This window comes from Dioscorea cayenensis, unplaced genomic scaffold (genome assembly GCF_009730915.1).
Source record: "Dioscorea cayenensis subsp. rotundata cultivar TDr96_F1 unplaced genomic scaffold, TDr96_F1_v2_PseudoChromosome.rev07_lg8_w22 25.fasta BLBR01002027.1, whole genome shotgun sequence".
In the NCBI taxonomy this organism is placed as follows: Eukaryota; Viridiplantae; Streptophyta; class Magnoliopsida; order Dioscoreales; family Dioscoreaceae; genus Dioscorea; species Dioscorea cayenensis.
This window is the reverse complement of record NW_024088418.1, coordinates 1-18,558: the sequence shown is the minus strand read 5'-3', so window position 1 is coordinate 18,558 and position 18,558 is coordinate 1. Positions and strand designations below refer to the sequence as shown.

The 18,558-nt window shown below is 28.2% G+C and overlaps 2 protein-coding genes across 5 annotated transcripts; both read left to right on the top strand.

Annotated features, from left to right (window-relative positions):
• Positions 1-8,671: 8,671 nt before the first annotated feature.
• Positions 8,672-11,576, top strand: LOC120257338 (protein SRC2-like). Of its 4 annotated transcripts, none has more exons than XM_039264822.1 (2): positions 8,672-8,860; positions 10,216-11,576. In XM_039264822.1, the coding sequence occupies exons 1-2, from the start codon at positions 8,759-8,761 to the stop codon at positions 10,789-10,791; spliced, it is 678 nt and encodes a 225-aa protein (XP_039120756.1). In that variant the 5' UTR covers positions 8,672-8,758; the 3' UTR covers positions 10,792-11,576. The 4 variants fall into 4 exon arrangements, with proteins under 4 accessions (XP_039120756.1, XP_039120759.1, XP_039120755.1 ...); XM_039264825.1 differs by having other exon boundaries at positions 8,676-8,860; positions 10,143-11,576; XM_039264821.1 differs by lacking the exon at positions 8,672-8,860 and adding an exon at positions 8,951-9,178.
• Positions 11,577-16,095: 4,519 nt separating this feature from the next.
• On the top strand, positions 16,096-16,834 carry LOC120257339 (cytochrome b561 and DOMON domain-containing protein At5g48750-like). The gene has a single exon (XM_039264826.1). It carries the CDS (start codon positions 16,238-16,240, stop codon positions 16,784-16,786), a length of 549 nt encoding a protein of 182 aa, XP_039120760.1. The 5' UTR covers positions 16,096-16,237; the 3' UTR covers positions 16,787-16,834.
• The last annotated feature ends 1,724 nt before the right edge of the window (positions 16,835-18,558 follow it).

Below are 18,558 nucleotides of genomic sequence, written 5' to 3'. Positions count from 1 at the left end.
AAATCATAGTTAAAAAGCAGGCACTTCTTCCTTAGCATCCACCATTCAATATCCTTTATCATCTTCATCTTCATCATCATCGTTCCCACCACCACCATATACAGCCGCACCGCCCAAGACGGCGCACTCCTAAGCACCGGCGTGAAGAACAAATCCACCGTGAATTACAATGGTGGTGCTAGCATCCACCATGAAAGCTCTGTACTCACCTTCAAAGCTTCCACTCTCATCAGTGAAGCCACCATGGAGTTGGAGTGGTTTGAAGAAACATCAACTTCATCATATAATATAATATTTTTTTCTTCAAGGCTAACGGAGGGTTATTTTGAGTTAACGGGAGAAAAAGAAAAGACAAATGGGGCAACACATGGGACATGTGTCAATATGTAATTAGGCACTACATGAAATACACATAAAGCACTTCATGTAAATTCTCCCCTTTTCCCTTGATGTCTACTGTGTTTTTTTCCCTTTTTTTAACCCATCATTTTTTTAAAATCCTTAAATCTAACCATTTTCAATGAAGAAGACATGTTCAACACCGATTTTTACATACATAAAAAATTTGAATTTTAGACTAGTTTATTAGTATTTTTTTATTTTTTTATTGTTCTTTTATAATTTAGAAAAAATGAATTATAAGTCTTTGAAAATTTCAAAATATCATAAATAGACCCTCTAACATTTAATTTACTAGACAATCCCTCATTTTTCTGACAACTTACTTTTCAATTAATGCAACTCACTCCGTCAATTTACTCTATCTTGCAACATTTATTTTCCACTTGAAATGTATAATTTTTGATTTAATACTATGTATTTTCATTTAACCACATAAGTTTTCACTCAATATATAATACATTTTCATTTAATATTTTACCTTTCTATTTAATATTTAATATTTTTGTTTAATATTATGTGTTTCTACTTAAAAAGTTAAGAGGTATTTCTGTCAATGTCAGTTACCTTTATGACAGAAAGACAAAAAAATATGCTGGTAGAAAAAAAAGGGACCTTTTGTGAATACTCAAACTCGGAAGCGTTTTTTTGTAATATCCAAACTTGAGATTATTTGTTCATTATTAATATAATTTATTATTATTATTATTATTTGAATAATAACTTTTTCATTCAATTTTTTATATAAAAAAATTACATTTCTCAACTCATGAGTGCTATGGTTTTTGGAGAATCGATCCTTATCATTCTCCATTTGTTTGATGGCAACAAGTCACCATCTTGAAACATGTTGCCAAATAGAATTCAAATCTTTGATGTTAACTAAAGCTAAAATTGAACTTTCAAAGATGTGCCCACTCTCCAAGAATGCTACTAAATAATCTCACCCCACTAAAAAGGACTAACTAGCTTTTGCATTCATACTTGCAATTTACTTCCATTTTAAGCCTTCTAAAAAGCTCCTTTTATTAGTTTTAGCCTTTTATTATTTATATAATATTAATATATAAAATTGAATAGAGTTAAATTAATTTTATTATTAGAAATTAATTATTAGCTTCTAGCTTACCTTGGATTTGATGTTTACTTTATTTATTTTATTTATTTTATGAAATATGGATAAATCACATGTCAAACACATGCACATAAATAAAGTTAATTTTCTCAATCTGTTTGAGCCTTTACTTTAAGCTAAGATTTGAACATATCTCTTCAATAGGATATGAACACTCTAAATAGGGTATTTATTGCCAATACATCAAGAGGTCATTGAGGACTTGGTAGTTTAAATTTGATGTTTAAATTGTGATGATTTTCACATTATTATCTACTTATATGTATATAACACAATGTAACTCTATATAAAGCTTAGTGGAATTTGGATTAATAAATTTAAACCATATATTTAGGACATAATTTCTATAATATAACTATGTATAAAAGTGCATTTATAGTATAATTATGGCATACAATATAATTAATCTCATATACATAGTTTAATTAATTTCATTATCAAGGTTTTTTTATTATTTTTATGTTTCTTTTTTTTTAAAAAAAAAAGTAGAAATACTAACAATACTGTCCTTGTAAGTTGTAAGTATGTTTCAAGTCCATTATTCTTATTGGCCACTGAATTTATTAAAATGACAAGATATTATATTAAATTTTCAAAATGTTCTCTACTGCAATAGTCAAGATACAAGTTGCTATTTTGCAATCACCCAACGTGCCAAGATTAGTTAAAAGAAAATAAATTATGATAAAATAAAAATAAATTATTATTTAAATTGTATATTTGCTTTATAAGTCTTTTTTAAATCCAATATATATATACACACACACACTGAATTTAACGCATAGAACTATAGAAGTTATTAAAAACCCCAATATTTTCAGCTTCAAAAAAAAAAAATCAATTCCAAGCTGAATTTCAATTGTATCTTCTCAAAATTACCTTTGTAGCTACATATTTTGAAATATTATTATTATAAAAAAAACTAAATTCATTTTAAATTTTACACATAAATAATTTTATTAAAGATTTTTTCAGTTTTGACCAACTAGTTCTGTAAGAACTACAAATTCTAAATAAGTTTGGGATCAGATGCTGAGAGCTCTATAAAGAAGAAGACCTTTTTGAGTAGTCTATGACCCATTAGTTTTTTAGGAGCCACAAACTCTAAATAAGTCTGGGACGAAGAAGACCTTTTTGAGTAGTCTATGACCCATTAGTTTTTTAGGAGCCACAAACTCTAAATAAGTCTGGGACGAGACACTGAAAGTCATATAAAAACAAAAGCAAAAATCCATTACCATAAGTGATTTTTATAAACACAAATATAAGAGCTCAAAATCACATGTTTAAATAATTCAAAACCTCTTTGACTTGAACCAATTTGTTTTATTAAAAAATTTATCAATACCAATATGTTTATAAATTTATTAAAATGAGTAGCGTTTCGGTCGGATGTAATTTAACATCAATGGATTTCTAGCTACAATGTAACTCCGAATACTTGGCTTTCAAAATACAGTGCATAGTCCAAATCTTGTGTTTCATTGAATGTAACTCGAATTCATCAGTATTATAAGATCAGTATGCTTTGTCGGGAAGGATTTAGTGAAATCTGGAATCGGAAAACACGCAGATGTCGTATGTGATATGCCTCTACAGATATATATATATATATATATATATATATATATATATATATATATTTGTGTATATATACATATATATTTATATATACATATATATGTGTATTTACATATGTAAACATACTATATATAGGTATATCTAGGGAATGTATATACATACATGTATGTATATATAAATATATATATATATATATATATATATGTATATATTTGTGTATATATACATATATATTTATATATACATATATATGTGTATTTATATATGTAAACATACTATATATAGGTATATCTAGGGAATGTATATACATACATGTATGTATATATAAATATATGTATGTATATGTATGTGCATACATATATGTGTATATATGTATATGTGTATGTGTATATATATGTATATGTATGTGTATACATATACGTATGTGTATATGTATGTGTATATATGTTTATGTGTATGTGTATGTGTATATGTATATGTGTATATATGTATATGTGTATATGTATAGATTTATGTATATATGTATGTATATGTATGTGTATATGTATATACGTGATATACGTATATCGTGATAGATATCAGTATATATATATGTATATATACATACGATATATACTCGGTTAACTCCCGGATTTGGTTTTTACGGTCATTTTCGACCGTGAAACCAAAAATCCCTCAAATCGACTGATTTCAAAAGCACATGACATCAAAACAAACACCGGATTTTAAAAAGGTAAGGGATTTGGAGTTACATGTAACTCCAAATCCCTTGAAATAAACACTACCTAAATGAATTATATAGTCAAGTCCACCGTTTTTAAATTTATTTTAAAAGAAAATAAAATTTTAAAATCATTTTAGCAAAGAATAATTCCAGCGAAATAAACGCCCTAAAAGATGCAAAGATATCAATATTTTTTAGGCCCACACACAATAAAGTTTAAGAAAATTCCAAGAAATTAGGGTTCTAGAGGGTGAAGACATGAAAGGTGTTTGAATTCACATGATATTTCATTTTAGGGTGGTCACAAAAACATATTGGCCCTACATCACCTATTATTCTTCACAGCTCAACTAATACAACAACACTCTCATTTGGAAGATGCCCTTTGTCATTATCATTGTCATTCATCTTCCAACTACTCAAATCAAACTCAACTTTTTTAGTTTTTAGTTTTTTTTCCTTTCTTTTATATATATATATATATGTATGTATGTATATATATATATATATATATATATGTATATATAAACATAAAGTTTTATTTTCTTTCATAGACTGTTTTTATTATTGAAACAGTAAACCATATAAATATGGAATTAGTTTTCAAACGTCGGAACAACTCATTGTCATCATAATTATGTTTTCATCTCTCCCTTTAAACTTTTGTTTAATATTTGGAAACCGGTTTTTCTTTCCTTTCTGCTCCATAGTTAGTTCATATTCAGTTAAACGTTTACCATTTTGTTCTATATATAAAGTAATATTTAATTTATCCAAAATTTACAAATAAATTATATATTATAGCCAAGGGTCAAAAGAAAAAGTATGAACCATTGTTAATTCAAATGGTAGAGGTTTAAGTCATTTAAACAAGTAGTTTTTAGTTTGAATTTTCAAATATGTAAGAAAATATATGTTGAAAGAGATCTATAATTTTATAGAATTTTTAATACTTCACAAACTGGTTTAGGGCCCTTGAAAAGTAAAAATACTTTTAAAATAAAATAGAGTATATATATATTGATTGTATCACTGACCTGTGCACATTACTTACCATGAATCTAATGATTTCTAATGCTTATGCCATAGGCCTTATTTCTATTGAACCTAGAGTTGGTCAAGGTATTGTTGTAGGTCAAGTGGCAGACGATGTTGCGAACCTACCAAAAAAAAAAGGTGATAAAATATGCCAGTAAAACCTCGATAAATAAAATATTTAATAAATTAATAATCTTAATTATATAATTTTTTGGCCTGGATATGAGCTAGCAAGCTAAATTAATAATTTCACTAAATGCATGAAAATAATAATTTTTTAAAAACGTTTTTGGGCCCAATGAAAATATAAACTAGTAATTCATCGAATACACATAAAGCATATCATACAAAATTCATAATATTGAGTTTCTTAGGCTACTTCTATTTTTAAAATTTATTTTTTTCTAAAATATGGATCTAAAGTTATTTGTTTCTTCTTTGTTTGTGAACTAAATTAATCTGATCCTTAATGTTTGACAAGGTACACACTATATTTGATAATTTTTTCTCATATTACAGCAAGTAATTTTGAAAAGTTTTACATATTGCTAAAAAAACTTGTTTCGGAGAAGTATTTGGTAAAACACAATTATAATTTGGATCTTGATCATTATCAACTAGTGTAACAATTACCCTTTGAATAATCTCTTCATCTATATATATGTGATTCTATCTCAACAACAAATTCACTAGAATAGCTTAAAAGCCTCTTAACATCCCTTGCATGTTTATACCATAAACCAGAAATAAATCATGGATGCCTTCCTCTTCAACAACATACTCAAAAGCATTCCTTCTTCTGATTTGATTTTTTTTTTTTATGCCAAAAACAATGTGTAATGGTTCTTTTCACATTAATGCTCTAAGCTGCATTAATAAAATTAATAACATTTAATATGTTAATTTTTTCAGGATTTATTGCTCCAACATTATTGTATAAAATATCAAAACAACCTCTAAATTAATAAATATTTATTTATCGATAAAATAGATTACATCTATAAAATAATAATAATTCTCTATCCTAAAAGTATTATTTTATAGAAATTTTACTGTACTTTATTACTTATGCTATGTTTGAATTGAGGGCCGAGGAGGGGAAGTAAAAGAAGGAGAGGGTTTCGGAGGGTCGAGTTAGGCCTTCCATTATTTGGATAAATTTGTTTAACTTAATGAAGGGAAAGGAAGGGTTAAATCCGATCTCCGAAATCCCCCAACCCTCCCCTTATTTGGGGTGCCAGGGAGAGGGAATCTCCTAAAAATTTTATCATTTTTAAATAGACCCTTAATACTTTCTATTTTTTAATTAATTACATGATAGTTTTTCTTTCCCTTTTTCAATTTAATTGTATTGTAATCAAAGGATCACCTGGTACCAATCACCTTGTCTAAAAAGTAAGATTCTTGCAATTTATTTTTGAGTCTTTATTTGATCATTGGTGTTAATTCCACGTATCTTGCATCAATTTGATCTTGTGTTTTTTTTTCTCTCTACTTATCAATGTAGATCAGACATCTATATTGTCTTAAACATTATTATGTTGCTAGGCTTATCCTTTCTAGGCCTTCATTGTTATATTGTTTTTGTTATTTTATACTTTTTAATTGTTTATGGTCAACATCCCGTCATTCTCATATGTCAGGGTTAAAAATATACGAAATCAAAGATTTAATGAGTTTACTCCACACCATCACAAATCCTCATTAACATGTTTTTTTTTTTGTTTATTTGTTTATTTGCTTATTTGTGTTTTTCTAGGTCAATCAAAATAATCCTACTAAAATAATAGAAATTAGACCTCACACAATTCCAACTAAAATTTTTTTAATTATTTGGATTTGCTTTGCTTTGAGGAGGTAAAAATAGATAGTTTAAAATATTCCTGAATATCAATGATAACAATTGATACGGAAAGGAATTATATAATACCCCAATTCTAGAGTAATAATTTCAATATTTATTAAAAAAAAATCTATTTAAAGTGTGAATTTGTTTGAGATATTGATAATACATGTAATTAAATAAAAATAAGTAATTTTTTATTTAATAAATAGGGTATAATTAGTAAATCATATTATTCAATGTCTTTTCCTTTTCTTTCCCCTCCTTGACCAAACAAAGTTTATCAAACAGCCATTATTTCTTTTGTCTCTATAAAATTTGACTATTTAAATAAGGGTTAAAGCCCTTCATTATTTTTATTTATTTATTTTTTTGTACGTCTCCTTTTCCTCTCTTTCTCTTCCCTTTACTTTACTTTCCTCTCTTTCCCTTTCGGTTACTTTCCTTCTACTTCCAAACACTATGTTAGTCTAGCTTTTTATGAGGGTGTTTGTACTTTCCCTCTCTTTCCCTTTTTTTTTTTCTTCCTTTACTTTCCTTTCTACTTCCAAACACTATAGTCTAGCTTTTATGAGTATATATATATTTTATATATATTAATGAAAGTTTATGGAAAATTAGAGATTATACCACTTTTACAGTAATTGAATGGTAACATTTTCCTCAAGTAAGAGATTGGGGGTTAACTTTGTTTCACACTAATGGCTGAAGGTTGTGGTTTGTGCCATTTATAAATTAAAAAAAAACAATAGTTGAAGATTAAAAAAAAAAATTTAAATACATTCCGGAGTACAAAAAAGATAAAAATACAAATTCAAGTATTTATACACATTACCATAAATTTCACTCGTATATTAAGTACCAACATTATATTAAAAGCTCTTCCAAACTGAAAAATCAATTAAAAAAACTTTTCAATTGGATAATAAATGATGAAACTCTAATTCTAAACTTTTGTCGTCCATTGATTAGTTCTCATTAACAAGGACTACAAGACTTAATCAAAGGAAAGAAAAATATTATATAAGACAAACAAACAATTAAAAGATATTCGCTATTTTCTTTTTTAATTCGCTTAATTACAAAAGTTTGGTTGATAAGAATATGACTCCATGATATAAGCACCTTCGAGAATTGATTTGAATTTGACATATATATTTTATATTTTACTCGAGATTATTAAAAGAATCACGTCTAAAATCTTTGGAAAAAAATATGAATAAATGTGTTTTTAAATTTAATTTATTTATTCAACTATTTAGATAGATTGACACAATTAAATATAAAATATAATTACATAAAAAAATCAGATATATTATATTTAATACTATATTTTTATTACATTAATAAATACATAAAGTATTTTTTTAGTTGTTTGGTCCATTGGCTTCTTAAGTAACACAAACTCTAAATAAATTCGGTTGTATTAAAAGTTCTATAAATAAACAACATTGATCTTGAATAATTGTTTATTGTTTGATGTTGGATTTTTACCAAATGAAATTTTAAATATTTTAAATTATTTGTTATTATTTTTTTAAAACTCACTTGAATAGTCATCAATAATTTGAATGTCTATCTTATATAAATATTTTTTTTCTTAACTGAAAAAATGTCCTTTATATTAATGCTCTATTCTCGTAAAATTTAATTTTTTACTTCTTATTCTAAAAAAGAAAAACAAAACAAAACAAATGGCAAAACATTGAATAATTGAAAAAAAAAAAAAAAATTTTGACATTTGAAGAGCAAGACAAATAAAAGTTGTTTTATTTTATATTTTCATTAAAATATCATTAAAAAAATAGACAGAAATGTTTGGGAAAATGTGACAAGTAAAATATCAAGTGCCTCACTGCCTGTCAGTATTGACCTGAGCAAACTTTAGAACTTAGTGGAATAATTGTTTAAATTTTTCTTTTTGGAAGATAATAAAAATAATTAATTAAAAAAATAAAATGGAGAGGATATTTCTTGACCTTTGAAAAAGTGTAGGAGACCATTTCTCCAAACTTTTATCTTTTCTCATCCTTTTTTAATGCTTTCATGTGGATCATATCAATGTTGTTCTTCTAGCGCTGTCTACACTGTTTTTCACCTTCTTGGATCCAGTTCCTTCCCTTTTCTTCTCTTCCTTCAGGTACATGTCTTTCTTCTCTTTTTGCTTTGGGCTTTGTGTTTCTTGTGTGGATTTTGTTTGTTTATTGTTCATGTTTTTCTGATTTTGCAGCAAGTGGGGATTTTGTTTTTGTTTCATAATTAATTAAAAAAATAAAATGGAGAGGATATTTCTTGACCTTTGAAAAAGTGTAGGAGACCATTTCTCCAAACTTTTATCTTTTCTCATCCTTTTTTAATGCTTTCATGTGGATCATATCAATGTTGTTCTTCTAGCGCTGTCTACACTGTTTTTCACCTTCTTGGATCCAGTTCCTCCCCTTTTCTTCTCTTCCTTCAGGTACATCTCTTTCTTCTCTTTTTGCTTTGGGCTTTGTGTTTCTTGTGTGGATTTTGTTTGTTTATTGTTCATGTTTTTCTGATTTTGCAGCAAGTGGGGATTTTGTTTTTGTTTCTGTTTTTATTTCTAATTTTTTGGATGGTTATGATCTTTTAGATAGCAATTTGAAGTGTTGGACTTTGCTGATTTTGGTTATTTGGTTTTATTGCTGCTAAATTTTGAGGTTTCTGTCCCTTTTTTTGTGTGTTGTTATTTGGTGTTTTGTTTATTTGTTTATTAATTTTAAGTCAAACATGCTTTAAACAACAATTTGAGTTGTTGGACTTTGCTGATTTTGAATATTTGGTTGCATTTCTGCAAATTTTCTGACTTATGTTGATCAGTTCTCTTACCTTTTTCTGTTTTTTGAGTTGTGCTCTGGGATTTTTCCCACTTTTGTAATTTGGTGATGCTTATCATGTTTTTGTAAGAAATTGAAGTATTGAACTTTGCTGATTTTGCTTATCTGATTACATTTCTGTTAACTTTTGAGTTCTTTGGATGAGTCTGCTTTTCATTTCTTGTTTTTTTTCTTTTTTCTGTTGTGTACATGTTCTTTAGAAAGCAATTTGAAGTAATCAACTTTGCTAATCTTGTGGTGATCTGATTTCATTTCTGTAATTTTTTTTTTTAGTTCTGTGAGAACTCTAGCTAGACCCTATCTTTCTGTCCCTTTTTTTAAAAAATCTTTTGGGAACTTATTTCTTTTTACTTATATGGATTAGAATCCCCAACTTAACTGGAATCTATGCTTTCTCTTCATCATGAAGGATCTGAATCTCTTTTTCATTTACTTATATGAATCATTTCAGTAATTCATACTTAATTGTGAATTATTTGATTATCTGAAACTCTATACAAACCAAAGTTTAATGAATTTGAAGTTCTATACAAACCAAACATTTAATTTGTTCTGGTGATGCAGGGAGTAGCTAATCATGGAGTCTTGCAAACCATTTTCTCAGTCCTTCACTAACTCTACTCACATGATTGAGCAGAGGAATTCAGCATCAAACCTCATGAACCACAGTGGGAAAAGTTCAAGCCCTCAATCAATCAACAAGCAGAGTGAAACTAATGTAGAAACTCCTGAAGGAGTCATCGGCTACCTCGATGTTTTCATTCATCAAGCTCACAACATTCATAACATCTGCATCTACCATAAACAGGATGTCTATGCTAAGCTTTCACTAACCGGGAACCCGGAAATTGCTATTGAGAGCAAAGTTATTCGATCGGCCGGGGGCAATCCAGTGTTCAATGAGAAACTCCAGCTCAGTGTTCAGAATATCGAATCTTCGCTTAGATGTGAGATATGGATGCGAAGTGCTGTGCCGAGTCATCTTGAAGACCAATTGCTAGGATTTGTGTTAATACCTCTTTCCAATGTAATTGTAGCCAAAGGGAAGCTAGAGAAGGAGTTTGCACTTTCGGCAAATGATCTGTTTCATTCTGCTGCTGGTTTTGTTCAGCTTTCTATTTCGTATGTCGGCTCTTACCCTGATGTCATGGCAGTTGCGCCTCCCCCGGTCGCTGTCTTTGCTGATACTGCATTGCCTGATTTCAGAGAATGAAGATTCGATCACTAGCAAGTTTTCGAAGATGGAGTTTGTGGACTGGCAAGTGATGAATGAAAACAATCAAATGGTGTCAGAGCTATTCGGAGTTCCATGTACCGAAATGGATTCTCAAACTACTGAAAATTTGATTAATCCGGAGAATGGTGAATGCCATACCAATGAAGAAGCTGGCATTCGTTTTCGTGGAGAGCTTCTCAACGGAGAATAGTATTATCAGTGCCTCCGGCAATGACACTCCTGTGAGTTGTGTTTCTGTCAATGGCTCTCCTGCAATCTCTGACCAAAACCAAAAGGAAAAAGAGTCGGAAACTGATGATACCATCATGCAACCATTAATCAATGTTTCGGTCGAACCAGAGCAGTCTGTCATGCCAAACGACATCGTCGACTTGTACATGAAAGCAATGCAAGAGTCTTTGGCAAGTATGAAGCTTCCTATGGACATCGAGAACAACAATAGCAACGACAACAACGATAATGATAACAACAATAATAGTAAGGAAAGTGGCAATTCATCGACGGAACAGAAGATACCGGCATCAATGAGGACTGGCACAAGGGTGTTCTATGGAAGCAGAGCTTTCTTCTGAATTTGCATGGCAATGAGCTGAATTGGGAATGAATAATTAGTAGTAATCTAGTGAGCAATAGAAGGGTCTCTAAATGCTGAATAGGATTATGGATGTTAAAAGATCATTATTTTAGTTTTATGACCCTTCAGTTATGTAAAACTTATATTATGCCTTATGTTATAATCTAGTTTTCCTCTTCATGTTTCACTGTTTTTCTGCAATCAACTGATATGAATGTGGTGTTTAGATTGTTTTCATGTTGTTTATCATATAATTAAACAAATGTTTGTGGATGATTAAATTAATGTTGGCATGGATATATATGTTTTAAAACTAAATTATTTTAATATGAAATTATAAGTTAGTGCACCATGTGCTGGCTATATTTAAACCAAACTCATCTTATAATAGAAACTCTCATTCTGTTTGTCAGAACTATCAAAACAACATGCTTATGTATATGAACATCAAGAAATGTGCATGAAAAGATGTGTAATATTAACGGAGCTAATCAAAATCAATATGTTCGGTTGGTTGATTTAGTTTTATGCAAATGATTGATTTGAAAGCTTGTATTTGATGTTGGATTGAATTAATATTAATTAAAATAAATATTTTTAAGATTAAAATCATGAATGTTGAACATTAAGAAGGACATTGATTTTAATAATTTGTAGAAATAATCATTAATATATATATATATATGTAGATATATATGTATGTATATTTAAATGATCAAATTTTATGAAAAAGTAGTGGGATAAGTAATTAGGGATGGTAAAAACCCGAACCGACCCATGGTAACGGAGCGGTTTTGGATGGGGCAGGCCCGCCCCACTAATAATTTAACTTATTATAATTATTATATAGTGTACGGGGGTAAATAATTTTTTTTTTAATTTTAATAATTTTTTATGGGCTTATTTTATAAGTATATGTTTTATAAAAAAATATTTTATAAATATTTTTAGGGTATTTTAGTTATTTATTTGTAACTATGAGCGAAGCAGGGCATGATGAGATGGGGCGGGCTGTTTATAAAAAAAATGAGGCGGGTGAGGATGGTAGAGGCATGCCCCGCCCCCACCCCGTCTCGCCCCATTCCCATCCCTATTTCAAGGCGTGGCTTCTTTCAGGAATTTATTTTAGTGGAAGTAAAAACTTAAAATTAATTTTTTTATTTATAATGACAAAAATTACAAAAAAACGAGAAGACTAGTAGCAGAAAAAGTAACTAAATGTTTATAATAGCTCTTGACAAGATTTTATATTTTGAAAGAGTTGCACATTTTTTTTTATCTGTCAATTATAATAAAAAAAAAAGTTGATAATTACTCGTAATGTAATTTTAGAGATTCCCTACGGATAGATATTAAAAGAAAAGGAGTGAATGTGACCTTGTATAATGTTGAAATAGATTCCACATTGTTTTTTTTTTATTGAAACTAACTCAGTTGCTCGCATATTAGTATATAACTAGGTATTGAAAAGCTTTATTTTATATTTAATTATAATCCCACATTTTTTTAATGAATCATTTATATATAAAGGACAATATTAAAAACAATTTAAATTTTAGTAAAAGTGATTTTTCAAAAGTTTAATAGCAGCAGTGAGTGCCCTTATATTATGTCCATTGGGATTGGGATAACTTTGATATAACAAAAATAATAATAATAATAATAATAATAGTAATATTATTATTATTATGATTGATATAACAAAATAATAATTAGTTATTGTATGCAGTTTTGGGTGTATAGAGTGAAGACGGTTTTTAGGTTGTGTTTGGATGAAGGGATTGGGCCCTATTGGCATGGGATTGATTGCTAATAGGGATATATGCCCATGTTTGGGTATTTTACTATTAGGTTAGTAATGAGTACTGTAGGTAATTGTATGGTGCATAGTAAAGGCATTTGATTACCCCCAAAATTGGGGGGCATGGAGGGGAATAAACACTATTGATAGCAAAATGACATTTTTGCCCCTACTTAAGATTTAATTAAATAATAATTATTAATTTAAATAACTAATTATAATAATTAAAATAAATAATAATTAATATAAATTGAGTCATTTAAATATTATAATAATTAAAGTGAAATGACGATTTTGCCCTCTACATAGATTTAATTAAATAAATAATTAATAAAAAGTATTTAATTATGATAAGGAAAGTGAAATGACAGTTTTGCCCTCTACATAGATTTAATTAAATAAATAATTAATAAAAAGTATTTAATTATGATAAGGAAAAATGAAATGACATTTTTTTGCCCCTACTTAAGATTTAATTAAATAATAATTATTAATTTAAATAACTAATTATAATAATTAAAGTAAATAATAATTAATATAAATTGAGCCATTTAAATATTATAATAATTAAAAGTGAAATGACAGTTTTGCCCCTACACAGATTTAATTAAATAAAATAATTAATAAAACTATTTAATTATGATAAGTAAAGTGAAATGACATTTTTGCCCCTACTTAAGACTTAATTAAATAATAATAATAATAATAAATATAAATTAAGTCATTATAATAATTAAATTAAATTATAATAAACATAAATTAAGTAATTTAAATATTATAATTAAATTAAATTAGTTAATGATAAAAAAATTATTTATTCTAAATATTTAATTATAATAATTATAGAGACTAAATATTTATTTATATGTAATTATTTTATATATTAGTTTATCATTACTTATATTAAGGGTATTAAAGTAATTTACATATAATTCTCTATGTCACTTTTTCCATTCCCAATATTTATTCCTTTCAACCAAACACTTTTTTCATTAGCATTACCATTACTTTTTCCATTACCATTCCTATTCCGTGATCCAAACGGACTCTTATAGTAAAAAGGATGTGATGGAAGAAATAGAATTGGAGGTGTTTTTGGTCATTTTATTTAAATAAATTTATTTCCATATAATGGGTATAATTTATATCCAATCTCCCATTTAAATATGGAAAGCCTTTAGTCATGAAATAATACATTGTTGGGAATAAATGATTTCCTGAAATAATTTTATACTAAATATAAGAATAACATATTCTCTAACTTATAATTCCAGAAATCCTAGATTAATCCCTATATATACCAAAAGCACTTAACGAGAATATAAATTCCTATCAAATAATATAATATTAAATTGCATTCTCACAAAAAAATTATTTCATTCCATCCTCACACACACACACACACACACACACACACACACATATATATATATAATTCATTTCATTCATACGCTTAACATTTGTCATTCGAAATTTATACATAATGACATAAAAATTATCAATACCTGCTCTCTTCTATTTTCTTTTGCTTCGAATTTTTTGAACATTACTGGTATTGATAGTTCCTCCACTATCAAATTAGTGTATGTAATTTGAGATTTTAGCACTAGAGTATTTACCTAAATTTTATTTATATATATATAAAAGAACACTTATAATAATTACTCTATTAATTTTCTGATATATAATGCCTTTCTCCCTTTGGAAATGATGAAATTGGTTGATAGTTATAAATTTTTTTTTTTATTGAAACGGGGATAAAGTTGAAAAACGAAAGTCAAAATTTTAATTTGTTTTCCAAACGACATTTATTAAAAAATAAAATTTCCTTCATAAAACGTCATTTGTTTAGAAACGGATGAAGCCAGAAAAATCTGTGCGGTCATATCAGTTGTTGAAATCAAAATTTACATGTAAAAAAATAAATAAATAAATAGATAAAAAAAAGTTTTTAGAAACAAGTTCAAAGACAAAACCCCACAAGTTAAATGGTCAACTTTCAACTATCCCCAAAAACAAGTAATTAATTATTCCTTATTTCTTCCTACCAGATAATAACCTAGTTAACCAAAGTCCAGATCCACCTCAAATAAACTTAAATTCAAGCAAGACAAAGGATTTTCACATAATAAATTTTTAAAAAGCCATTAAGCACTATAATTAGTTTATAATTATTTGTCTCTTTTAACATCCTTTGTATGTGGGAAGGCACTTATCACAGTCCATTTAAAAAAAATAAATAAATAATCATAGTACACACAATAATAAAACCAAAAGGAGATTCGATTAACATCACTATTAACGAACCAACAAGAACCATTTCCTCTTGATAACATCGCCATAAACTATGTAAAAACATAAAAATAAAAACCAAAATAAAATCATATAAGTTTTAATATTTGATTATTTAAAAAATACAAATATATTATATTTTAAACTTCTAAGCCACCATAGCCTGTTGTATAGAATTACTTCCCGCATAGACTTAATCATAGACAAGACAACCACTATAATATATCATATATGTCTCTATACTATACGCATACAAACACACACATACATATTACAACAATAGTTTATAAAGATATTGCACTATTACTTGTGGTTTACAAAAATACTGCAATAATACGTACTCAACTACTAGATTAAAGATATATAGAGGCATGTAGAACGGAAGGTCAAAGAAAAATGAATGGGATATAATTTAGTCTATATATCTTCTTGCCGCCCTCAAATAAAGTCTTCTTTGTGACAGTTCATGTGCTCACAACACGCAAATCCTAGCTAGCTCTATACGTTACTAACCCAAATCCATCAAACAACATATACTACAATCACTAAGAATTAGTCTTCATTGAGCTTCCAACACTGTAACTCTTTAGACTTAGTCATGATCATCACCTCCTTCTCCTAGCCTTTTTCTTAAGTGCTAGCTTCTCCCTCCATAAAAAGCCCTACCTTGCTCCACTCCCAATCCCACAAATTAAACTCTCATTCTCATTCCCAAATCCCTCCCAAGCTCCCACCTTTCCCCTATATATATATCCATGGCCACCCCTTTCATCCTCCTCCTTCTCCTCGCCGGAATCTCTCCATCCCTTGCTCAGTCCTGCCTCTCCGACACCTTCTCCGGAAACCAAATCTACACCTCCTGCAGCACCCTTCCTTACCTCAACGCCACCATCCACTGGAGTTATCACCCAGACAACGCTACCATCGACATCGCCTACCGTGCTCCCATCCCCTCCAACGGCTGGGTTGCATGGGCTCTCAATCCCACCGGCCAGGGCATGATCGGTGCTCAGTCTCTTATCGCCTTCTCCGGCTCCGACGGAGCCTTGCTAGTGTACTCCACCGCCATCTCTAGCTACACTCCTGATATCAAAGATGGCAACTTGAGCTTCACGGTGTATAGCAAGTCAGGGGAGTTATTCAATGAGACAATGACCATCTTTGCGACGTTGGAGTTGCCCGGGAATAGCACCACTGTGAATCAAGTTTGGCAGGCTGGACCATTGAGCAATGGCGTGCCGGCGCAGCACGCGACGACTGGTGACAATATTAAGTCGGCCGGGAGCATTGATTTTCTCTCATGAGCCGATGATAATTAGTAGTAGTAGTAGTGATTTATATATATGGTTCTCATTTTGCTTTATCATGTAATTAAATAAATGTTTCTGGATGATTTAATAAATATGTTGGCATGGATTTATCTGTTTTAAAATTTAATAATTTTAGTATGAAATTATATGGTTTTTTTTTTTAAAGTGGACAACTAATGTCAGAAATAAGCACATGCATGAGATTAATATCTCAATACGCTTGTGTTTTCACTTTGCATGAGTTGAGATTCATATCTATTTTTTCAACAAAAATACGAATATCTTACATAAAAAAATGATGCATTGGTTATGAAATTATAAGTTCATGTTTATGATATATATATAGAGTTAATGTTGGTTTATGCAAACGGTAGAAACTTGTATTTGATGTTGAACAAAATTTGACTAACTAATATATATTAAATAAAATAAATATTTTAAAATTAAAATTATGTATGTTTACATTAATAATGGATGTTAACTACTATTAATAATTTTTTAAAAAATAATTATTAATATATTTATTTAAATAATTAAATTTTATGAAAAAAATAGGGGGTAACTTTTGCACAAATCATAAGAGATTAATGAGCTCACATGTGTTAAATTAAACATAAATAAATAAATAAATATAGTACAAAAATGATGGTCAATCTTGCAACCAAATTATTAGTGAAAAGTATCATATATAATATAATAATGTTATAATCATCAAAATAGTTTATGTATTTTTCTCTTTTTTCTCTTTTACTCTCTCTACTCAGAAATGTTCTTGGTTAGTACTTCTACTTTTGAAAATGTGCCTATTTAATTAGAAATGCTCCCAACTAGTCCCTCTACTTTTTAAAAATGTGCCCACTTAGTCTCTAGTTGAATCATTTTTAAAAGTAGATGTACTAATTTGGAACATTTTTAACTAAGTGGACACATTTTCAAAAATAGAGGGACTAATTGGGAGCATTTCTGAGTAAAAGGACCAAAAAGGGAGAGAGAAAAAAATACAGGGACCAATTAAAGTATTATACTTATAATAATAACCTATTCATTTGCATGAGCAAACTAATTGTATAAGAAAAACTCATATAATAATAATCTTATAAAAATCTTAATTATTGTCCATAAACAATAATATTAAATATAATCTCTCATCCTAGCTATAATAAAATATTAAATGCACCCTCACAAAAATTTATTTCATCTCCATACTTAAATTAAAAAAAAAACATAGATAACTCATGTCCCTCCAAAACTTATAAATATAGGGCAATGTATTTCCTAATTTATCAAATAAGTGCTATTTATAATTTTAGCACTAGATAAATAAATACGTTTAATAGTGGGTATTTAACAAAATACCTTTTTATAAAAAATCTTAATTATTACTTTGTTAATTTTTTTCTTATATAACACATTTCTCTCAAGAGATAAATGTAAAAGTCTTTTTATTAAAACAAGAGTAAAATTAAAAAAAAGAAAAGTTAAAACATTATTATTATTATTATTATTATTATTATTATTATTTGGACAAAGGCCAAAACATTATATTGATTTTATAAAAAAATATTTATTTAAAAACAAAATTTCTTCTTAAGACGTCACTTGTTTAGAAACAGAGGTAGGAACTTTTCCCAACCAAATAAAAACTCCATTTTTTATTATTTATCCAAACACATTCTACCCTTGAAAATAAAATAATAACCTAGTTAACCAAAGTCCACATCCACCTAAAATAAACCTCCATCCGAGTACAACACAATAATAAAACA